Below are 17,221 nucleotides of genomic sequence, written 5' to 3'. Positions count from 1 at the left end.
AATAACTGATGGTTGCAGCTCTAACTGGCTTATTTTTTGGTTTCAAGCAATGTGCCTGTAACTGCCTGATTAAACTTAATAATGAGTCCCCTTAACAATGATGCTGGTGCAGTGGGACATAATGAACATAGTCTGCTGTTTTTACACAGCCAGGGGTCTGTAACTGTTAAATGCTTGTATGTAAGGGGTTGGATAGTAAAAATGTGAATATCAAAAAAGTCAGATAATATGAGATATATTTACTTAAGAACTGATTATAATATAAAACTATATGTGCACTTTTCAAAGAAGAAAAAAGTAATGCAAAATTGCTTGCACAGGCACAAACTTCACTGGTTTTGACTTTAATGTTTGTTTCATGCGAGTCTTTAAGAACTTTATGGCAGGTGGAATACTGAAGTTGCCTTACACACTCCATTGAATATTTAAATGTATTTTGTATTGTTAATCCTCGTATGCAATTATTTCGTTACAGAGTTTAGGTGCCATATGTTTATATTCCCTTTTTGTTCTGTGCATGAAGCTCTGTATGTGTGGCTCTGCTGAACTCTAGGTCATGCACCTGGGCAGAGACCACAGCACTGCAAACTGCTGCTCTGGAAATATGCAACATTTTTTAATTGCTTTTGTTTATGTGGGACATAATGTGAGACAACACCACATTTTCAGCTGTGAAACATTCACTTTACGCCTCTATGAATGCTGGGGATGAATACGTTTTCTTTTTTCTTTTTTTTTAATAACAGACTTAACATAATAGTAACAGCTGTCATCGTTGGGCTCTGTTAGTTGAACAGAATAAAGAATGGCATCAATAGGTTTATTTTGATGCAGCACTTGTGCTGATCCTTATCTGTATTAGGCATTTGGGGTTTTAGAGCGTGTACGTTAAAGTCCCAGTGACTGGTGTAATGCTGTTATACTGTATCTGATAGGCCCTCTGTATCATTTTAGGGTGTTGCATTCAAGCCTCAGGGCCCTGTCAGCATAGTTCCTCCCATCATCTATGACAGATAGATATCAAGACGAGAAAGTATTAGCAACCTCCCTCAGCTAGCACACAAGTTACACACAGATACGGATACACAGCGACGGCCTGACAAAATGTTCTTTCTGTCACTGGCATGGCTATTGTTGACAGGACCACTTTGGACATCTGGTAAGACCATCAGCTTTGTCTTTAATCTCATAAGACACAAACGTTCTTGCTGTTACAAAGTCAGGTAGCTTACCGAGGGATGTTGTTGTTTTCAAGTTCAACTGATAATCGTCTGATTTTTATCTTAAAATGTACATTTATTAAATACAGTCATTGCCATAGCATGTGATAAAGAATGAAATGTGGCTTTAAGAGTCAAAGAAGTGAGCTTTGGTTTGTTGGTTTAACACTTAGACATGATATATATGAAAGTATAGATTATTGATACGGCTATGTTATTACGTTAATTATCAGCCTTTGAGTTTTGCTTCTATACTTTAAGGGTAACATTGCAGCATTCCCCTGTAGTTTTTCATCATCGTCGTCTTTTTTATATTTGCATCACTCTACTGGGGAGATTGAAATAAATCAGATTTGTGTCGTATTGTGACACATGTAAACTAAATTAGTCTTGAATGTAACACAGCACTTGTATTTCATTTATTTTTGCAAGAACAGCATGAAGCAAGAGCCAGTAAGTCTTAACCTTTCATACAAACACAGTGTTTGACTTGCTGTGTATGTTTATATATTTCATAACACTATTTCATAACACAGGCCTGTGCATTTGACTTGAAAACATAGAAAGTAGAAAATGATTGTAAAATGCGAAAAGATGTTTTACCACATAGGCCTCTTGTAAAATATCACCTAAATGCTAAATCCACCATACAGCAAATCCAAAATGTCACTGTTAAGAGTTTGAAATATATACAGGAGATTTCTTCATATTTTCATATTTTATATTGCCAGTTGGATTTATACTGGCTTTCGCTATGTAGGAAGCGTGACAACTTGCATTTATTATTACACGTATTAGTATTCCTTTTCCTTAATTAACTGCACATCTTTACGGGAGGATTGGCCATAAACCTTTGCAACGAATGGGCGAGGCAGCTTGTTATATAGTAACTCAAAAATAATTTCGGAGGAGTTTTTGAATGTGCTACAAATGTGTTGCTGAAATCTTAATTGTCGCTCTTTTTCCTAGGTCAAGATTTAAAACAGAAGCTGCTGGAAGAAGAAGTCAGCGTTCGTTACCCTAAGATCCCAAGCAGTGAGACCATTGATTGTGATTGTGGCAACATGGCTTGTGACTTAGTCTTCTGGTTCCACAGTGACATGAGTAGCAAAGTCCACTTTCTAGGCAGATGCAACAATGCTGACCGTACTCTCTATGGAGATAACGTGGACAAAACACGTTTTAAACTCAGTAAGAGGGGCAGTAAGTCTTTTGCGCTCCGTATCATCAATGTGACGAAAGAAGACAGAGGGATTTATTCTTGTGTCTTGAAGGAAAAAAATCTTAATGAAGTATGGAAGCCTGGGACTCTTCTACTGCCAGGAGGTTTGTATTCTAAGTGCTTCCTGTCACAGTTAAATATCAGGCTAAATGTGAAATTTTCAAAATATCCATCTGATTTTGAAGAGGCAGGTCAAGCTGATGGATGATTTAAGGCTTTGGTGTGTAAATCCAACATATTAGGACTCCTACTTTAAATCAAAAAATGTCTAATATTCTGCGGACTCACTGGACAGCTTTAAAAGTGTGGCGCACTTACCTTGGTGTATCAGTCGAATTCAACACCATTTTTAAAATGGTGAAGGTGCACTGCAAAAATGTGAACTAAAACAGTATGCAGTGATTTGCTACTCATTTACAAAGAAAGAATATCACTTTTTGACAGACCTTCATTTAGATTTTTTGTTGTTTTTTTTTTTAAATATATATGATCGTTTTTCCAGGAGAAGCAGCTATAGAATGTTTAAAGATACCTGGGGGAGCATGCCACAAGTAATCATGTTTTGTTTTTGTTTGTTTTTTAATAAAATTGGGTATGAAAGAGCATTCCAAAGTCCATAAGGAGTAAAAGATGGAGCTTTCACGACTCTCTGAAAGCGTGTGTGACTACATATGTAGTCAAGGTAGAATTTCTAAGTATCTGAGGAAAATTCAAATTTGTCGATTTTATCATCTAGAGAACTTAATATCAAAAGATTCAGGGAATGCACGGAAATCTTTGTACAGACGTGAAAGGGGTATGGAATGCCCGTGATGTTCATGCACTCTGGAGTTATTGCGTTAAAAATGGATGTTTCATGGAAATCACTGCACGGACTCCAGAAACACTTCTGACAGTGAGTGAACACTGTTTATCGCTTAAAGCTGCACCAGAGAAAGAAAACCTTTTTTAAAGGTGTTTATGGCATCACAATCAAAATGAGTGTATATTTTTCAAATCATAAAAAATTCTGTTTCCACATTTGGTATGACATAAGGTTTAAATCATTTGCAAATCAATGCATATTTGCATTTTGGAAACCAAACTGGTGTCTTTGACACAAGTAAACGTTGAGAAGTTCTTTTGTATCCTGGCTTTCTGCTTCTCTTTGCCTAGCTGATGCTGCCTTACTTATCTTTCTGAACGAGGCTTAAGCAGTAAAACTTTCTCACAGCATGGGCAAACAGGAGATATTGGTAAACATTCAATAGGCCAAATGGGTAAATTCTAACTACAAATAAGAAAATAAAATGCTGAAAAACTGTTCGCTGGCTCAACAGACGTACAGATGGAGGGCGATTCTGTTAATAATCATGTCAATTGTTTCTTCTCTTTGCCAATTAGAAACTTGGTAGAGAATTGCTGCAACAACAACTTTTTTTTTTTTTTTTTTTTTTAGAAAAAAGTTGTTTTTTACTTTTCTTAATGGTGCTTCTGGGTGGCTTTGGCTCAGGCGATCAGGCAAGTCATCTCCTAATCGGAAGGCTGGTGATTCGATCCCTGGCTTAACCCATCTACATGTTAAGAAGGATACTTGAACCTTGAGTTGTGTTCGTCAGAGTGTAAATTTTGGTTAGAAAAACACTTAAAGAAAAAAGTGCCTGTATGTGACAGAGATATGTTGTATAAAACGCTGAATTACAGCAGAACTAGAGCAGAAAAGCGCTCTACAAGAACCAGTCCATTTACCTTTCTTTGGTCTTTATTTGACAGAGACCCCACCAACACCACCTCCTAAGCCAAAACCCAAACCACCATCCAAACCAACCTGTCGTTGCAATACAGGCGAGTCCAAGGGTAAGTTATTATAGAATAAAAAGAATAAAAAGGACTTTAAGTTGTTTGCAGCAGTGCATAATTGAACATTTTCCTGCAAAGTGAAAATTGATTAATGATTGATTATATCATGACTCCATTGGGGGGAAGAAACATGTACTCCATTATTCCTTTGTTCCAGGAGGCTGTGGCTCTATGATTCTTTGGCCTCTTGTCGGACTTCTTGGAGGCTTGGCTCTGGCTGTTCTCTGCACGCTGCGTTACTTCAGCCGTGAGTAGCGTTTAATACATTAAATACCGTGAAGTCAACAAAACAGCCGGACAAAGGTTCCAGAGAGACATGACCAGAAATGGATTAAATCGTGCTAATAAAGGTTGAGAAAATCAAATTTTGTGATATAGTAATGTTTTATTTCTAAAATGTTTCCTTTTTTCTTCAACAACATTCTCATTTACAGGACTGCCAAGAAAGTGTCACCACCACTTTGCAAAGTAAATACAACATTAGTAAAAACAACTGTTTTTGTCTTTCATTTTATTTTTCGTTCATATGCACAAGAAAAATCAAAATTCTTTACAGTATTTTTAAACTCTGATTCTGCCACCATATGCACGGACGATGCTTTAATCTCCGTCTTCTGTTTTCTCTATTAAGGAAAAGGCAGACGTTCTAAAAAAACCTGCATCTCATGTATTTTTAAGGTAAGTATTACATATGTTAAATGTTGTCTATGGTTATTGAAACTAATGAAAATTAACAAATATTGCTTCTTTGATTGCAGTGACTGAAGTGCTTTGTTTGAGTGTTCTCTCCGGCCATGAAAGGCATGATTCACCCCTAATATCGGGTCTTCTAACAACATCTCGAGTTTATTTACGCTTCAATGAACTCTCAGCAAGAAGAAACATTTGCTTTTTCAACAGCAGCAGCAGCCATGTAACATAACGCATGTAATAATGCATAATGTAACATAAAGTTTAAAGACCCATGTTGTGTTTTGTATCTATAATCTTTCTTTCTGTCTCTAATCAGTGAGCTGCATTTAGCGTAATTTATCAATGTGGTTTTCAATTCATCAGGTATTAATGTGCTGTGAACTGTAATCATTTATTTTGATGCAAACATCACAAAGTACACAAATAGACATACAGTAATTGTGCAGTTTTCTGCGTTTTTTGCTTTCTTCTGTACTTCTTTGTGTTTTTCACGTTATTGCAGCAGTTTAGACACAGAACAAAAAGCACTGTCATGTTGGTATTTCTGTGAGCATGCTTGTGTTTAAACAATAAAACTGTATCATTTCAGTCATTTATGGTGGTTATGAGTGATCTAATTATCCAAAATGCAGCATTGCCTAGAAAGCAGTGATACTCAGGAGGTATTTTGCAATAGCAGAAATGCTTCCTGTCCTGAAGCTACAGGTCAAGCACTGTGCATGTTTTCCAGTGATAGGAACAGATAAGACGTTCTGGCTTTGTTGCGTTGTTCGTCTTAGATGTCTGTGCCTGTCTGTGGAGAGGGCATAGAGGTTTGAAAGTGGGCGTTGTACTTCCATTGTCAATATTGTGCTTAGCGGAAGTTGAGTAGGTGAGTGACAGGGTTTGGTGTCTTCTTTTACTTTTGATGTGTAAACTTGCATCATATTCAGTTTCTCTTGAACTGCCATGTATGTGGCAACAAGCTTTGCTGTATAATGTTAAATTACAGGCTACAAAGTCATTTCATAGTAAGTGTAAGTCTCTTGCTTCCTTATTCACCCTTGTGTGCATGCATACAGATACACACACACACACATACGCAAACCAACCCAGTTACACCTGGGTGATTGAGAAGTGCAAAGACACAACTAAGTTCGCGGTTGATTGGGTCGCAGGGAATGTACGCAGCTCTTTCCTGTGTGCTGGAACACGAGGATATACCGAACTATGTTCACTGAGATGCTATCGCTTCGCTCAGCTTTGAGCTATTCGTCTAGTCCCTGAAACAAAAAGACCACAAAAAGTACCACAGACTGAACCACAAGCACTGACGGAGAAAGAGGAGCAGTAAGCGAAAGACAAAGTAAAAAGTTTCTAAATTAATGCAGTAAAATAAATAAATAAATGCATGAAAACCTTCTTAAGAGTTTTTGGAAGACATTTCATTGACCAAATGGATTTACACACAGCGTATGTTATTATTACCAATGTGGCTGGCTGAGGATGTTATACATTTAATAAATGGAAATACAAGAAATATTATACAAGAAAATTAAGGAATGCGTTTGAATTCTTGTAAACCGAGGTAACACTGGTTGAGAAGACTTTTAAAAACACATCCTGTATCAGCACTATGCAAAAGTATTACTGCTTCACAGTCAAAGCCAAGTAGACCAAGGTCACAGTACACTGCCACCTTAAGAAAAGCAAAAATGTAAGTATGAGATAATCTTAAGGCACAGCAACACAAATCATAAAGGTGCGCCAACTCATTGGGTAGAAAACTTAATATTGTAATCTTTGTAGAGTTTGTTGTTTGTATTTGCTTTTAATTTTAACAGATGTATTAAAAACGTATAGAACCCTTACACGTTATTATCATATGTAAGTAAATTCATTAAGTTATGTGATGTATGCTAAAAAGAATGGATTTCTTCAGCTTTCTGTTTCTAGATAGATTTATTTTAAACATTGAGACACAGTTGAAACTAAATGCTCACAGATATGATGAACTGTAAACATTATTTTTCTGTTATTTTTCAGTTTTCTGATGTCTCCTTCATTTGTTTCCTGTAATAGTAGAGTCAAATCAGACATACATTTTTTACATTTACTTTTTAAAAAAACAAAACAAACTTGTTTGCAAATGATAATGTTTGTATAATGTTTGACCTGCAAAATAACAATGTCTTTGTGAAGTCTTGTAAACGTCCATTCATCCATCCATTTTCTTCTGGTTATCTGAAAATACACACGATTAATTTTTTGGATTAAATTTTTTTTTTTTGGGGGGGGGGGGGGCAGCATAAATCATGGAAAACAAGTGCTTACATCCCAAAAAAGGGAATTTAATCCAGTACTTTTCTTTTTAAATATTGTAACAGCCATAAACTATAACAGCATGCAATTTTTAATCTAATGATGTGGCAGTGCTATATACTCAACTGTTTGTGGTGAAATCCATAACTATTATCTCATGTTACGTCTTGCTACAGATACAAAATACATAAAAGCCACATATTTATATATTATTTAATTAAATATAGGTAATATGCACATTGTGACACAATTAGGATAAACTAAAATTGAAACTGCAGTTTTCTAATACAGACCATCTTGAGATATCAATATTAAGTACAGTTTCATGCATGTAATAAGAGTCAATACACAGAAAAATTGAGCTTTATCCTTTCATGTCGTCTGTAGAGACACGTATGTACAGAAAGTGTTGTGCACTATTTTCAAAACTCTATTGAAAAGTGCAACAAACAAAATTATTCCAAGCTCTTTAGTAAGAAGACACGTACACGTATTATTTCCAATTTGTCACATTTGTATAAACTATTTCAGCTTCCTTAGCAAAAATCCCAAACAGTATATGTAAATATATCACGTCTTCAGATGGAGAAACATTTTATATGTAAAATGGCCTGAGTGTAAATTTAGCCCATTCAGGACAAGTTTGTGCTGCTTGTAAAAAGCACATTAACTGCTTGAAAGCAGTTTTACAGCGTAGACCTTTTTGAGATATCAGTATCAAGGAGATGTAACTTCTTACTTTGCAATATTTACACAGTTTACTTAGCAAAAGCCAACAAAGTAAAGGAAAATGAAAGTCGTAACAGGAAGCTTTATCCACAAATTATGAAAAAATTTCTGACCAAATCACTTTAACTTTGAAGTCTTTTAGAGCGCTCCATTTCTACTTACTCCAATCCTCTTGATGCTCTTGGTTTCCACTTTACTCCTTTTTCTATAATGCTTGAAACCAGACCAGCCAGTTGAGCAGCAGAGCAATGATAACTGAGCCAAAGTGAACAAAAAAATACTATTCAAATGTGTTTACTGGTAATGAAGGTGGCATTTTCAGAACACAAGGATATTCAGCATTATTGTGCTGAGTACCTTTTTTTTTTCACTGGCTTCCCCTGGTCACCCACCACATAATCACACACACACACGCTCAGGTTTCAGGTTGGAGATCCCCTGTGTGACTAAGATAGGGAAGCCCATGCAGGTGTGTTTGTGAGTGACTCAACCCTGAAACAGAGAGATGGAAAGGTGAAGTGGGCTAATTGTGTGCTTTTTGACTGGGTCTTCCCTTTGATACAATGCATCAACAGAATCCCCTATTTGCTGAAAACAATGCAAGACTGAAACTTGAATTAATTTGTAATAAATATAAAAGTGACTTATTGAAAGCAAAAATAGGGTCAATGACAATCTGAATTTCGAGGAATTATTGTAACAGTTGAAAGAAAGACAAAAAAGACAGACAGACAGAAAGAAAGAAAGAAAGAAAGACGCTAAATGAGATTAAAAAACCAAACAAAACTGTGTCCTCTTATTACTCTCACTCCCCCCTCTTTTTCATTCTTTCTGTCTCCTCCCACCCATGGAACAGATCACCCACAAAAGCACAAAATGTCAGCACTCAGTGCCCATTACCAAATTGCTGCATTTATTTTCCAGCACTGAACCGGAAAAAGGGCTTCGAGTTGCGCCATAGCAGCTGTTGCTCTACTCAGTTTATCTGAAGGGGGTTTCACTTCCGTACAGCTCTTAGACAACATTTCACTTGAAATGATACAAGCTGTAACGCTTTATGGTTGCTACGTTCTTCTTTCCTTTTGCTAGAGTTGTTAGCTCAATATAGCTCTATAAACTGTGAATAAAACTGATAAGATTTAAACTGAAGCAGGTAGGAACACTCTTTGAAATGAATATTCTAGAAATTTAATGAATTCAAATTCCTGTCTTTTCCCATAATGAAAATTGTAGTATCTTTTGTTAGCTCACAAGCGGTTTCCTTTAAATTTTCAGTCCCCCAAGTTCCCCAAGACCGAAAAAAAAGACCTGATAGCCATTATCTTTAAGAATGACTTCATGCTGTTGCTCATGCACAGCATAACAAAACAATAAAAACATTTAAAAAAAAAAAAGTTACTTTGTATGAATATGTGTGAATGGATGAAAGAGGCAAGTTATATAAAGCGCTCTGAGTGCTCAAGAAGAGTAGAAAAGCACTACGAACCAGTCCATTTACCATTCAGACCAATGTCACTGAACACATTTTCCATTACTTGTTTCAGCAGGTGTACACCTGTAATAAAATGAATTATTCAGGTTTGACTAATACTTCAAATTATTTTACATAAGTTTGTGTCTTTGCTCAGAAGTATGTCTTGATGGATGCTTAATCATTCAGGTAAATAAATCCCAAAAAGTTGATTCTGTTCATCTGGACTGGGCTGTGAGTTGATCAGATCCTGACCTCACAGCTCATTGTTCATTCAGGGGGCTAGTTTCAGTAATTGTGCAAAGGTACTGTTGACGAAACGTTTTTCCCACTTAAATCGCTACGTCCAGATGAACAGAATCAGCTTTTTGGGACGCTCAGAAGTATGTTTTATGATTTTGTTCAAGGATTCAGTGCACTGACAGCAACATGGCGCTAAGTCATTTTGCTGCCATCTAATGGTGTAAATATTGGTCTTGTGGAAGCGTTGTAACACTGCGCAATCGCATGCCTAACATTGGATTTTAGGGGTGTTTGCCTGTGCAATACAGTACTTTTAAATAATTTGGAACAATGAAAATATTGGAAATTGTCATAAATTAGTCGAGTATAAAGGTAAAAATCTTAAATCTTAAATATAACACAGTGATTATAAATCAAAGAGGACAACAATCTTTATCCAGAACTTGAGAAGATGGGAAATCACTAAAGTGATTATTAGTTTATATAATAATAGTATATTTTATTTTTTTAAAATTAATTTATTGACGTTATATTTGTGTTATATCTTGTGCTTGTTACAGTTTCAAGGCTTTTTGCCCGTATTTCAGAAGATGGTGATGTTAAAAACTGGGGTGTAAGATGTAAGATAATGTGAAGTCTTAGAAAAGGCCTCTGAGAGACCCTGATGCTTGCTGTTTTACTCTTAACTAAACTGTTATATTTCTCTAAATTAGTTTAATCTGAGAGATTAAAATATAGCAATGTTTGCAATCTTTGAATGTTTAAATTTCAGCAATCATTCACCAAAGGCAGGTCAAATTCAAATTACATAGCAATGACAAAGTGACTGTTAGGAGTTCATGATGAAACTTCAACAAAGAAAAGTTTGGTATAATGCACCATTTAATTTGTGCAGAATTGGTGTAGAGTTGCGTGAACTATGTTCGTTGTGCATCGTTTTCACTTCCTATCTCATCCATTTTCAGCCTACATACTGCGCACTGCTGCATTTGTGTGCCAATAGTTTGTGGATGAAGTAGTGGTGTTCAATGCTTCAAACCAGAGGTAGAGGAGTGAAGTGCAGATTGGGTGGGTTACAAACATTGTGCAGACCACGATCGTGTTGCAGGTCTCTGCAAGACTCTGCTGCAATGGTCCCATTTGACAGAGCAGAAAAGAAGGTTACAGCTGGGGCGGGGTTTCATATCACGCCGAATTATCTCCCAGCAGACTTCAATAAACACGAAAAGGACGTGTTTAGCTCCTATTCTCGTCTGCAAGATTAAAATGGACCAGAAATGGCTTCTGATTCTGGTGATTGTGGTGTCATGTCAGAGTAAGTTGAACTTAATTATTAAGTATTATCTGATTTGTTTGTTTTTTTGTTTATTGTGTATTGTTCGCAGACACAGAATGTTTTTTTCTTCTCTCATTTTATAAAATCTTTTAGAATTCACTTCAGGGACTTTCAAAGACCAAAGAGCAAAGGAAGGGAATAGGATTGATATCAGCTGTACACCTAAAAACACAACGGGGGCCAGCATGATTGTCTGGTTTCGAATTCTAAGCAATCACATGGAATTCATTGGGTCTTTCAGCAAAACTGGCATAGAAAAGGCCTTAGCAAAAAACTTTGATGAGCTCTACACTTACACAAATGATCGTCTATCACTGAAGTCCTTCAAAAAAACCGACGCTGGCCTATATGGCTGTGCGTCACTTATCAAAGGTAATACACTGGTGTTTGGAGACACAACACAAATATCTGCAGGTAAGTTATGTTTCTTTGTTTGGTTTAATTTATTGTTTTGTTTATTGTTTTAGTAGGTTTACACATAACTTTAACTTCTTCTTTCTTTCTTTTTTTTAGATAAAACTGAAGCTAAAACTGAAGCACCACCAACATGCACCACCAAACCGAGTGTGCCCAAAATTGTAACCTGTGATTGTGAAGGCCAGACAGCAGGAGGCAAGTGTTCAAAGTCACAGTGATGCGTTATAACATTTATCATATTCATGTTTAAAATTCTGTGAGTAGAAAAAGTTGGTAAACAAGGATGGTTCATTTTCAGAAGGGGAGTCCAGTTCTGCTTTTAATTGTAGTCCAATAATGCTGGGAGCTCTTTCTGGTGGCTGTGGCCTTTTTCTTCTGCTCCTCATCGTCACCATATTGTACTGCAATCGTAAGTGCATCTTCAATATGAAATCTACATGATCTTCATGTGCATAAAATTTGGAACTGAATAATATATAAAATTCTGTCATTTTCTGCACTTGGAAAGCTGAAAACTATTGTAAAATCTATATTTTCACCTCAAGTTTAAATCATTTCAATTGTATGTAGGGATAAGGACACGGAGATGCCCACACCATCACAAAAGAAGGTAAGTTATTCCTTTATTTATTTTTTTAAATTTAACATTATTGTTCCATTTTAGTCTAGGAATACAGTCCATGAATAAATGAGGAATACTTAGTTATTAGTCCAACATCAGGAACCACACCCAGACAGCAAAATGACATTTTAGACTTTATTTTGTTAATATTGTTCAGCAATTTTCTTTCTTCTTATTTTCATTAATATTTTATTTTTGAAAAAAACTTATTATATAATATTAATATTTGAATAACAAAATTAAATACCTATACCCATAGTATATTATGATTGTTGTTGAATGTGTTTTTTCTCCCTATTTCCAATTACACTTGCAGTCTATTTGAAGAAAACAGTCCCTTTTTACATTAAAAAAGACAAAGGTTACTAATTATTATTTGTATTAATCATCTAAATTTACATCTCTTTTTGTCTTTTAAAATTTAGACCTCGAACGGCACCTCCTGCAAAAGAAGTGATGCCCGGCCGATATGTTTAATCTAAATGGTGACATTTCAGACACTTCTTTTTTTCTTTAACGCTATTGCTGCATCTTCTCATCCTATTTGCTAAAGTCAGCCTAAAAGATTTTCTTTGTTTGTGAAAATATGAGATGGTTTTAAAGTGGTTGTGTATTCAGCGCATAAATGGAAAGCCTTTTATTGCCAACATTGAGTTATAATTTTCATGTGGCTTGATGGCTAACAACACTGTTTTGTCACAGGTAGATTGAACCCTTTTAATGATAATTGTGTGGTCTAAAGAGTTTATTTTGCAAATCCACATCGATTCTTATGGTTACGGGTACGGCTGAAGATGATCCTGAGAAGAATTCATTTTGTTTCTGAACTGTGAGCAATAATTGTATATAATTCTTTTGAATTTAAATATTTTTTATTTAATTTTTTGGGAAGTTTTAAAAGCAATAACAGTGTGCTTTTGTTTTGCATTCTGCACACACTATTTGAATTTCTGCACTCGCATTTAGTCATCAAAACAATTTAAAGCAGTTTTTTTTTTTGGCTTGTTTAAAATTACACTTACTCGAAAAGCATTTGATTTTATTCATTCACATGTTTTTAAGTCTGTAGAGTAATACTGAAAAGAACAAATATGGCACGTTCTTTTGTTTTTGCTTTTAACCGTTGCACATCCTCAAAAAAAAAAAAAAAAAAAAATTCTCGTTTCTATTTTCAACATAAAACGCTGTACAAAATAAAATAAAAAAATAAAACCACTCGGACAAGCATTCCTTCTTCAATGAACTGTATTTGACTTTATTAGATTTTATTTTTCCACACATCAAACCCACTCATTTGGATTCCCATCAGTCATTCAGGGTCTTGGCACCAAAGTAGATTTGAGCAAAAGACATTTGTTTTTTAAGCCCCCCCCCCTTGAGTCTAAAGGAAGTGGGGTGCTACAACTGTAAGCAGAGCGCAAAACCACAAGTCAAGAGCGGATAAAAAAAATTCTTTCATAGGAGATTACACTCCCACGCACTTTAATACATACACATTTCCCCTTGCACCTTTACAAACACATTGTTTGTTCACCTTTCCTACAATATTTAGTTATTTTCTCCAGCATATTAAGTCAGTTAATGTTATCTTTTGTTTCGCTTTTAAGGTACAATAATAATAAAATGATACTGCATGATTTATTTATGTATTTATTTTTTTCAATTTAGTTAGCATTTCCCCTTATACATCTCATATCTTGGCTTAACGCTACAAAAAAAGGGTGAAATTATAGTGACTAACTTTACAATTGAAAGCAGTAGCCCTTTGTAAATTACAGTGTTGTGTTACGTAGAGCAAAACTCTTTTACAGCTCACAAACAACGGCAGTTTACAAAGCTTGTAAACATCCTGCTTCAATAAGTGCACTTTTGAACGTCTTTTTTTTTCCTTTCTGCAAACCCAAAAACACAGAAAAAGACCTACTTGACAGATATTGCTCTGTTTAAAGAGAGGCATTTGCAAAAAGCTCTCCAATACAGAATTAATTAGAACACCTCCTGGGAAATCCACATATTCAATAATGTAAACTATGTATTGTTTAAAATATAAGCGAACTAAGCTGTACACTAGTGTCTTATGTAATGGTGTCCAATCATGATAGAAAAACTTTTTGTGTGTGTGTACATCTGGATTGCACAAAACTTCCCGGTGCTATACACCTACTCCATACTGCTCTCACACAAGTTGACAGTCTCCACTGCTCCAACTAATGTCACAACACCAGCAGGTTTAGGTCACCGGTGTTGTAATAGAGGTGTTTTGCTGGAGGAAAAAGAAAAAAACAAAACAAAAAAACCCCACCTGTCAACTGTGATGTACATGCGTGATTCTTGGCACCCAAAAACGTTTTCCCACAGTTTCACGTCTTTCATTTCCATCCAGTTTTTAAGTCTCTTTTATATTCTCTAAAAAACCCCAAAAAACCCAAAACAAAACTTCTTATCTTTGAACTGTAAAGCAGATAGGTGTTTAAGTGTGCGTGCATGTCCGTTTGTGCTACTATGTGTGTGCATTGCGTAAATGTTATGGGTATGTGAAGGTTTTTTTCTTGACTCCAATATACATTCTTAACAATTTACAAAAATAGAATCGTTATCCAGAGAGCAGCTCCCTCACCGATGCGTCCACGTGGCCTGGAGGACAGATTTAAAGCGACAATCTGTAACAAGTGATATTCAGCAGTCAGTTTAAAGACTTGACATCTATCCTTCTAATATTCAGGTTTTTTTTTTTTAAATCACTTAAATATGACAAATCTTACCATGTGACCTAGCTCTTGGCTCCCTTCTTTGTAGAAGTTGGCACAACGTCTGAGCTTCTCTGAGCTGATAGCTGGCCAGGGGCAGATGGTTCCTCTGCTTGTTGTTTCTGATGTTTTTAACAAATAAGTATTAAAAATGATAAAGAAGAATTCATGCCTTTGCAGTATTACAGGCTGAAATCGACATCAGGCAAAGCAGCGTGAGCAGCTTGTCACATGCCACTATGTGGAGGCCCCTGCAGAAATTAGAATTCAATAACTGCTTCTGCTGTGAGACTTTGGCTCAGTTATAAGTGCACAGATCCAGTGTGTCAGATACGTTGCTTATTCAGCCTAAATTAGGTCTTCATGCAGCAGACGATTTGCTTACTTTAGATTTTGACTTTGACTTGCTCTTTCCCTGTAACAAAGTCGACACCTTGATTAGGCTCTACAACTCACACTGCTCCATGACGTAGTGAGCACAGACACAGTAACAGCTAGAAAGGAAACCTATAGGGGGCGCCATGTACCAATGAGAAATAAATGTTCTGCAATCATTCTTCTGAAGTGCAGTTTAGTCAGAAGCGTTTTTCTTAGAAGCTTCCAAGAAAAAGATGTACATTTGGTCCTGTTTCTTATAGTAAAGTGTAATATTTAAACACTTCTAAATAGTCATATAGATTTTTACCTTTGGTTTGTCTGTTTTAGATTTGCCTTTTACTGGATCTGGAAGCAGGGTATCAGACAGGGACTCCAGAACAGGACCAGCCATCGGCTAGAAAAGCAAGAATAAATAAAAAACAGTTAATAAACTCAAGAAGATCATAAGAAAGCATTTTCTAGAAGTGGTTTCAGGTACAAAGATGGTATAAAACAACTAAGTAAGGACCATTTTTAACACTGTAAGTAATCGTCAGTGATAGTCGCAATCACAGCCTATTAGGTGGCTCTCGCTGGTATGAGCTCATTGTTCCTTTTTCAGGATGAGCAAATAATCTATTGTGAAAGCAAAGATTAGGACTATGGTCGTCACCAACTATGAGTCAAACCTCACAACGCTCAGTTAAGGTGAGACAGACACATGTCTCACACCTTGATGGAGTTTAGCTTATATTAGCTAGAAGGAGTAGAAATGGTAGGTTTTATTTCTCCACTACCTTCAGAGGAGCTGAGTCCAGCACAGGAGGTTCCAACTTTGTTGTGGCAGCACACGAGGTGACCGGTGCATCAGGCTTGGGAGCATCAGAGAAGTCACTGGACAGCATTTCTAAGGCTGTTGTGTCATCCATACTCTTCTACAGAGTGTTAAAAAGGGAATGCTTTGTCATATTTCACATATATCATTAATGTTTATTTTATTTTAGAAATATTGTGTGAGGAACTGACCTCCTTGGGGATGTTGGCAGCTTTTTTCTTTGCTTCTTCCATTTTCTTTAAAATGAAATTCATGAAGTTTAGACTCTCAATAAAGCAACAAATGCTATACTACACTTTATAAATGTCCCTGTCACATGTTGCAGTCTTCAGTAGTGTATGGATGGACTAGTGGACTAATAACAAGATTATATAATGTAAAAGACTTCTGTTTTCACAATATTACACACAGACTGAAAAATACAGTTAAATGAATGAATAGTGTCCCTGATCATGTTTTGTATTGTTATTACTTCACAATATTTAATGTAATTCTCATTACCCAACCCAGCTTGCAGCAGACTATCAAGAGGAAGAACACTCTATATGTTCACATCTTTAAAGTAGGAAAGTTGTACTGAGTAAATGCATGGATTGGTAGAGAAATTGATGGACTGCTAAGTAAATGTACTTCACTTTTAGGATCTCATTTCAAAGGCTGTCAGGTTACCTTACGGTCTTCCTCAGTGGGTCGATACTCTGGTGGTAGTGTGTCATCTCTCTCTCCCATTTTAATAAGCTTCTCCTCAGCAATCGTTTTCTCCTGCAACAACAAGGCAAATCAAAACAGCTGAAGTGGCATGCAGATTTTTTATTATTATTTTAAATTATTTATATTATTTTAAACCATGCTGGCTACCTTGACGGGATCTTTAACAGGACCTGGGGCGGGCTGAGGAACAGGTTTGATATCCCCCAAGGTGTCTGACAGAGCATCAAGGGCATTGTCTGCTCCAGCTTCCAGCTGAATGTGCAAAAGCCCCAGAAAAAAATATGATTTTGATGTAGCTGCAGATAGTTGTATAAAGAGTATAAGTAGATGAGAAACACTTGAGCCTCTACCTGTGGCTTTGTTTGTGTAGGAATACGAGGTTCTGACTTCACTGCCGGTGCAGCGCTGGAGGCAACCAAGTCTCCGGCCAAGGACTTAAGAGCAGCGTCTGCAGAGGCCTGAGGGGGAGACAGAATAC

At 36.2% G+C, this 17,221-nt stretch overlaps 3 protein-coding genes across 29 annotated transcripts in view; 2 read left to right on the top strand and 1 right to left on the bottom strand.

Moving 5' to 3' along the window:
• cd8b (cd8 beta) lies at nucleotides 1-5,566 on the top strand. The gene is made up of 7 exons (XM_040029169.1): nucleotides 1-1,159; nucleotides 2,190-2,546; nucleotides 4,195-4,278; nucleotides 4,439-4,528; nucleotides 4,716-4,749; nucleotides 4,913-4,959; nucleotides 5,040-5,566. Exons 1-6 carry the CDS (start codon nucleotides 1,105-1,107, stop codon nucleotides 4,929-4,931), a joined length of 639 nt encoding a protein of 212 aa, XP_039885103.1. The 5' UTR covers nucleotides 1-1,104; the 3' UTR covers nucleotides 4,932-4,959; nucleotides 5,040-5,566.
• A 5,146-nt stretch (nucleotides 5,567-10,712) lies between these two features.
• Nucleotides 10,713-14,517, top strand: cd8a (CD8a molecule). Its single transcript, XM_040029168.1, has 6 exons — nucleotides 10,713-11,033; nucleotides 11,148-11,468; nucleotides 11,568-11,666; nucleotides 11,770-11,880; nucleotides 12,042-12,081; nucleotides 12,519-14,517. The coding sequence occupies exons 1-6, from the start codon at nucleotides 10,985-10,987 to the stop codon at nucleotides 12,568-12,570; spliced, it is 672 nt and encodes a 223-aa protein (XP_039885102.1). The 5' UTR covers nucleotides 10,713-10,984; the 3' UTR covers nucleotides 12,571-14,517.
• The window catches only part of cast (calpastatin), a 30,827-nt gene continuing 26,926 nt past the window's right edge, over nucleotides 13,321-17,221 (bottom strand). For 26 of the 27 annotated variants that reach the window (XM_040029157.1, XM_040029135.1, XM_040029134.1 and 23 more), the window contains 9 exons: nucleotides 17,094-17,201; nucleotides 16,891-16,995; nucleotides 16,702-16,794; nucleotides 16,224-16,268; nucleotides 15,995-16,132; nucleotides 15,526-15,612; nucleotides 15,226-15,255; nucleotides 14,856-14,962; nucleotides 13,321-14,753 (listed from right to left, as the gene is read on the bottom strand). In XM_040029157.1, the coding sequence (XP_039885091.1) occupies nucleotides 14,864-14,962; nucleotides 15,226-15,255; nucleotides 15,526-15,612; nucleotides 15,995-16,132; nucleotides 16,224-16,268; nucleotides 16,702-16,794; nucleotides 16,891-16,995; nucleotides 17,094-17,201 (705 nt within the window). In that variant the 3' untranslated portion in view covers nucleotides 13,321-14,753; nucleotides 14,856-14,863. The remainder of the gene's footprint in view (nucleotides 14,754-14,855; nucleotides 14,963-15,225; nucleotides 15,256-15,525; nucleotides 15,613-15,994; nucleotides 16,133-16,223; nucleotides 16,269-16,701; nucleotides 16,795-16,890; nucleotides 16,996-17,093; nucleotides 17,202-17,221) is intronic. The other variant, XM_040029136.1, reaches the window with a different exon arrangement.

This window comes from Simochromis diagramma, unplaced genomic scaffold, assembly GCF_900408965.1.
Source record: "Simochromis diagramma unplaced genomic scaffold, fSimDia1.1 OVJJ01000483.1, whole genome shotgun sequence".
In the NCBI taxonomy this organism is placed as follows: Eukaryota; Metazoa; Chordata; class Actinopteri; order Cichliformes; family Cichlidae; genus Simochromis; species Simochromis diagramma.
This window is presented reverse-complemented; position numbering and strand designations above follow the sequence as displayed.

Excerpts from the sequence above, each read along its gene's own strand:
- cd8b (XM_040029169.1), top strand. The coding sequence starts at position 1,105 with ATGTTCTTTCTGTCACTGGCATGGCTATTGTTGACAGGACCACTTTGG. Across the intron at positions 2,547-4,194 it reads GACTCTTCTACTGCCAGGAG|AGACCCCACCAACACCACCT; the intron begins GTTTGTATTCTA and ends TTTATTTGACAG. Across the intron at positions 4,529-4,715 it reads CACGCTGCGTTACTTCAGCC|GACTGCCAAGAAAGTGTCAC; the intron begins GTGAGTAGCGTT and ends TCTCATTTACAG.
- cd8a (XM_040029168.1), top strand. The coding sequence starts at position 10,985 with ATGGACCAGAAATGGCTTCTGATTCTGGTGATTGTGGTGTCATGTCAG. Across the intron at positions 11,034-11,147 it reads GATTGTGGTGTCATGTCAGA|AATTCACTTCAGGGACTTTC; the intron begins GTAAGTTGAACT and ends AAAATCTTTTAG. Across the intron at positions 12,082-12,518 it reads CCACACCATCACAAAAGAAG|ACCTCGAACGGCACCTCCTG; the intron begins GTAAGTTATTCC and ends TTTAAAATTTAG.